This window comes from Abramis brama, assembly GCF_963993115.1.
Source record: "Abramis brama genome assembly, chromosome: 25".
Taxonomy (NCBI): domain Eukaryota; kingdom Metazoa; phylum Chordata; class Actinopteri; order Cypriniformes; family Leuciscidae; genus Abramis; species Abramis brama.
Window position 1 is genome coordinate 11,553,478 of NC_139987.1, and position 6,000 is coordinate 11,559,477.

The 6,000-nt window shown below is 42.1% G+C and overlaps 1 protein-coding gene across 2 annotated transcripts in view; it reads right to left on the reverse strand.

Moving 5' to 3' along the window:
* Positions 1 to 5,337, reverse strand: part of fgf11b (fibroblast growth factor 11b) — a 53,717-nt gene extending 48,380 nt beyond the window's left edge. The window contains exon 1 of one of the 2 annotated variants that reach the window (XM_084104144.1): positions 4,342 to 5,337. In XM_084104144.1, coding sequence (XP_083960270.1) covers positions 4,342 to 4,534 — 193 coding nt within the window. In that variant the 5' untranslated portion in view covers positions 4,535 to 5,337. The remainder of the gene's footprint in view (positions 1 to 4,341) is intronic. The other variant, XM_084104145.1, reaches the window with a different exon arrangement.
* Between the last annotated feature and the right edge of the window lie 663 nt (positions 5,338 to 6,000).

The following is a 6,000-nucleotide window of genomic DNA, read 5'->3' on the forward strand; positions in this document are numbered from 1 at the left end:
TACATTTTTCTTTAGGTATAAACAGCCTTTGTCAAGTAATGTTGCATCCATTCTGCGAACATTTCTGAGTTTACCCTCTTCATGATCATGACAGAAGTTAGATAAATTTAATATAGCTTAGAAAAGTTTAGTATGCAATTTTGTTACATAATGTGTAAGTCTTGTGGCTGTACGTTGTGTTTATCCCTATGCAATGTCTTGCCCCATAGACTTTTATTGTAAGTGTGTTAGTGTAAACACAATATTTGTTGTGACAAACTGAGGAATGAAAAATTGTTTTCTGTAGTAATCAAAAGCATGTTCATAGAGCATATGTGAGCTTGAACTCTGAATGTTCCTTTAAGTTAGTTAATATACCTTTTTTATTATATAGTGTATTTGTATGAGTGTTTTATTTTAACAAACAAAAATGAACACAACCTTCATGCAGTGAACGTACATGCTGCCCATTTTAATTGAACAAACTCTGTCAGAACTTTTGCTTAATCAGTGATTTTTTTTATTTATTTTTTTCCTCTGAATTCCCTCTGCATGCCCTTCTGTCATTTGCAGTGACTCACTTTTTGTCTTTCCAACTATCTCTCCTCTTTCTTCTTCCCTCCCTCTCCTCATCGTCTTCCATCTCTACTTCCTTCCTCTCCGCATTACTATCTCTTCCCCTCTCTCTTCCTCTCTCTCTCCCTCTTTCTTTCTGACCCCTGGCACTCTCAGTACTCGGATGAGAGGCTACCTAACACTGTGCAGTGTGATCAGGTGTTGTTGAGTAAGCAAGATTGACAGCCCATCTTCAGCGGTCAGCTTAATGCTGTCCTCCTCCAGTGCCACGTCCTCGTGCCCTGAGCGACTCCTTTAGACTGAACCCTGCTGCATTCTCCTTACTACACATCTGCAGACCTCATCTCTCTTCTTTTTCTTTTGTAATTTTGAAGGTGAAAGGTGAACTTTTCTTTCAGCTACAATAGCCTGTTACTAGCCACTCTGATCCTTTACCATCTCATTTTAATTCTAATAAGGCATCCAGTATTTAGAACAAATCACTAAATCCTGGCAGCTGAAATCTTACATTAGCACCATGAACATTTCCTGATATGGTCGAAGATCTAATCAGAATGTATACATAAACAAGTGAACTACATTACGACAGCTTTTTTTTTTTTTTTTTTTTTTAAGCCACTCTTAAATGTTTATCACTAGAGTGACAAGCTAAAATCACCCACTACTGTGGAAGTAGTACAGTACTACCCCCCCCCCCCCCCCCCCCCCCCCCCACACACACACACACCCAAAAAAAACATCTCAGTTGGCTGGTTGCGGGTGTTAATTTCCCACCTTAATGTTGCGAGAGCACTGGAACTGTACGGCAATGTTTACACAGCAGCAGAAAATGGCTATCTGTCAAATTTGTCACTTTTAGAGTGATTCAATACGGTTACATTCACAGTTTGTTTATTAATGCCAGTGACAGCCACATTCTGTATAGCATTCAGAACTCGCAACTGAATTTTGAGAGTGAGTTTGATTAGTCTGTGCTGTGATCTGAACCGTATTGGGCATCTAGTTGGCCGTCACGCCGTAGACTGCGATAGTCACTCTGCAGTGCACATATGCTTGTTATGTGAGGTTCTGGTAACTCACAGTGACGGAGATATGAGCAGAATCTCATCCAAAGGTTTTGCTCCAGGCGCTGTTTTTCACCATTGTCTTATTAAAAATAAAGCATTGTAAGCTGCTGTCAGATAATTAGTATTTGTGCCTTATTTTAACTTATTAATTTATTAAATAAAGTCATGAAAATAATTTCTGTTGTTAGGGAAGTTGCCATCTTTGATATTTTCTTTAGACACTGCAGTATCACCATGATTTCAGGTGTTACTCACAGCTATCGAGAATAGAAAATTGGCTTGACTGATGTTATTCACTCATATACCATATTCAATCCACTCCTGTAAGCTGTTTTATGTTAAAGGAAAATTGTGTACCCTTTGTGAGGGGTTTTCTCGCTCCTTTACTGATAATAATTGGTTCTCTCATGCTGTCTCTCTCCTCCTCTATAGGAGATTTGTTGTTGAATAAAGCCAAACACTCCGCAGAAGCCAAGTGCTCCATAAAACTGTAAAGGTGTAAAACAGCCACTGCTATTAAGAGAATGGTTTTTGTGTCTGTCTGTGTGTGTGTGTGTGTGTGTGTGTGTGTGGTTTACGTTTCTATACCATCTCCACTTTGCGTGAAATTGGGCACTGGGCAAACGGAGAGGGTGATCATTGATTAATCGGTATACGTTAATGAGCTGCATCGATCGAGAGACCAGTAGACTCAGCGCCAACCACAGATTGTGTGAGACCGCGACGCCATTTTAGAGCAGCAAGGGAACCCATCCAAAGCAAGTGACTCAGAGAGACAGGTGTGCGTGAGACAGATGTGTGAAGGGTGTTGCGGGTACAGCAGAGGCGTGACATTGTTATGATGGATGTATATGGATCACTGACCTGACAATGCAGCAGTGATCCAATGATCCCACACTGCTGTGACTAGGTGATGCCCACTAATTTGTCAATTGTTGGCTGCTTCAGTTCACCCAAAGTGCTATGGGTTGAATTTTGAAGCACTACTCTGAAACGTCACAGCTTAAGGCATGTAGAGGGACTTCCTGCTGAAAAGACCAGTACATTTTGTGTTTTGGATGTTGATGTGCTGCTTAGTAAGCTAATTAATTAGCTTAACCAACAGGATATCATTTGTTAATCAGATTCACCAGCTATTTGCTTTTTTCTGCCAGCTGGTTTTAGATTCAACATTTACCAGCAGGGGCTAACAAGGCCATATTAACCATCCAAACCTTGACCTCTGGGGGTAGACCAGCACTAAATCTGCACTAACAATGACAAACTTGTCTAGACCAACAGGGTTAGACAAGGAAAGACCTGCAGTAGTAATTTCACCTATCCTAGCAATGCAATATTATATGTAGTTCCCTGAGCCAGTTTTTGTGTGTTTGCATGTGCGAAAATATATTTGCACTTCAGTATGTCCCTAAACCACATTATGCTAACGGTGCTGGACCGTAATGTGATAATGTGTTCAGTAGATCAAAGGAATGTAAATATTACAGAACACAGTCCCAGGAGTAGGACTGGATATCAGCGTTAATTCAGTATTATAGAAGTACACGCACATACACTCTTTCAAACTCATTTCTGTTCATACCCATATTTTTTCTGATGATTGCAGTGTGGAGCATTTCATGCTCATTGGTGAGAGAGGCGGATAAAGAGGCAGATTAATATCCCTGACTATAATCATTTTCGTTTATGTACAAAACACCCACTCTCTCTCACACACTCTCAAACACTCACACTCTCACTCACTGTCTTATCTCTTTATCCTTTCTCTCTTTTATCTTGTTTTTACATTGACAGTTCTTTTATTCAGTATTTAGTTATTCAGTCTTGGGCTATGGCATCAATTTCAAAATGTCATAAGCATTTGGTCCCCATTACAAAACTCACAACCAATGGCAGGGATTCAGAACGGAGATGTTTTTGTTTCAATAAAACTGCTAGTCAGAGTTGTGGACATTGGTTGTTTTTATTTTTTGCCCTGTAGGTTGACATAACAATCGCAGAGATTCTGTCTCAGTATCAGTGCTGTAATCAGAGAGCGTGCTGTTTTTTTCTTTTTGGCCAGTGGCAAGGTTACTGGAACTAAAACATGGCCGGAGTCCAACTTCCAATCTCATAGCCCTACTGAGAAACAATATTTTATGGAACACAATTGAAATTAGGTATTAATATGCAGACATGCTTGCCCATGTGTGAACATAGAAGATATGAGGTAATAATTAGCATCCTAAGGGCAGGTCTTAACGCAACCCAGAATAGCCTGTGCATGTGGGACGCTTTGAAAGACTGTAAATCACACCTTATAAAGGGCTTGCCTCTTCCAGCTCTGTTTATGTCATAAAATAGTAGTCAATCCCCTTCTTCCCTTATAAAAGTCTGAATAAATTCCATGATGCTACAACTTCATGAGCTTAGTGATTTCTCCTTTATGTGACCTGTGAAACATTACTTCACAGAGATGACTGTATTTCAGACCAGACTGTATTTCAGCGCTGTATCCCTACATTTGTACCACAGCCAGTTTGAACTTGAGTGTGATTCTGAAGTGGCATTAGAGAAGCCAAGAAGAATGACATCAGTTTGCAACTTTAGTTCAAAACTTTTTTCATTCGGCTCTTTTGGTATTTCAAGAAAGCAGTTGCCTTTCTTTCTTTTTTTAGATGGTGGATTTGGTTCTAGAAGTGAAAAGTGGTTAAAATAGAAAGTTACAGATTAAACCTACCTGGTCTTTTCTCCGTTCTTCCTCTTCGACCGCCACATAACCGTACTTTTGATATGAGAACGAGAATTTGTTTCTGGCAAAGAGACTTGTTGCTCTTGGGGCACGGCTTGCGTTTGTTGGCTATCGGCCGGTTGGCCTGGTCTTCCTTGACTGCCCGTTTTTGTCTGATGAGAGAACTGGCAAGTGCTGCCATCTTCCCCCCCCCTCTCACCTATAGGAGGGGGGTCTCTGTTTGCTTAAGAGACCCTCTCTGGATGCACTCGTCTTTTTACCAGCAGCACAAAAAGATAAAAGTCAGGGGTCAAACCTTGCGTGGAGAGCCAAGAATTCAGGTAGGTTCCTCACGTGGCTGTGTGTTTCCCTCCAGTAAGGGAAGAGGTTAAGTTCTTGTCCACTCACAACCTGTCCATGGTTTGTCCTTCATTATGTTTGTTTCTCTAAATACATATTGACACCACAACAAATCCTTAAAACGTAAATCGACGTCGTCACATTTCCACAAAAAGATACAGAAAGCGGCCGACAAAGTCATTGTTGCGACATTGCCGACATATTTGCCCCCCCTCTTTCACTCCTCTCCCTTCCCCTCCCCTTGTGTCTTGTTCCTGAAGACGAAAACACTGACAAAGCTAAAGTTTAGCACACAGGAACGATGAGCTTTCTCACCCACACACGGTTGGTCCTTGCAAAAAAGTTCTTTGCTCACCAGCAGCAAAATGATTTGGCTCAAATCAGGAACAGATCCTGTCAGAAACTGCCAGATGGTCAGCCTGCAGTCCCTATGGCTAACTTTAGTTGTGCTGGCAAAAAAAAAGAGAATAATCTCAAGCGGTAATCCAGTGCTCCCACGTCCAGAGGCACTTCTGCTTCAGCTGCTGGGACGGACAAAGCCCTGAGTCGCAGGACGGTAGCCGGCAAAAGAAGAATGGACTCTGAGAAATTTCCCTTCTGCCTCTTCTGGCACGCGCTATCTCTCCCCACACCCCTACATTACCCCCACCCCCCCCACCCCAAAGCCAGCGAGCGTGTGGGTGTGTGTGTGCAAATCCAGCGGCTACCACCAGTAAAGGTGACATTCATAAGAGAACAAGTGAGGGAGGGAGAGCGGGAGCGAGAGCGATCGAGTGAGGGAAGGAGAGCGAGTGAATGTAAAAGAGAGTGAGAGAAGAACAAGAATGATGAATGAGAACAATGGAGGATAGAAAACAGAAAGATGAAGGGAGAGAAAAAGAGGAGGGTGAGAGAGAGTTAACACTACTGTTCTTTCTTCAGTCTGCCGTGTCTGTCCTTGATGGGTTGAGTGGAGGAGAGAGAGAGAGAGAGAGAGCGAGAGAGAGAGAGAGCTTCAGGTGCCAATGGTGACAGTTTTCAGTCACCTCAGGAAAAACATCGCAGTCGTGCGTTCCGAGTCAGTTATCACTGCCAAATTCACACACTCGCACACACATTTATCCCCCTCACGCATCTCTCTCTCTCTCTCTCTCTCTCTAATACACACATCCTCGTGTACACAATCACTTTTAGGGGATTAGGATTGTACCACTTTTATTGGTTTAGCGTTCAGTTTCTTGCCGTCCTTGTGCTGGGAGTGCTTCACGTCTGCTGAAGGTGTAAAACTAACGCAAACAGAAAGACTTTCACTGTCTTATCTTTTTCTCT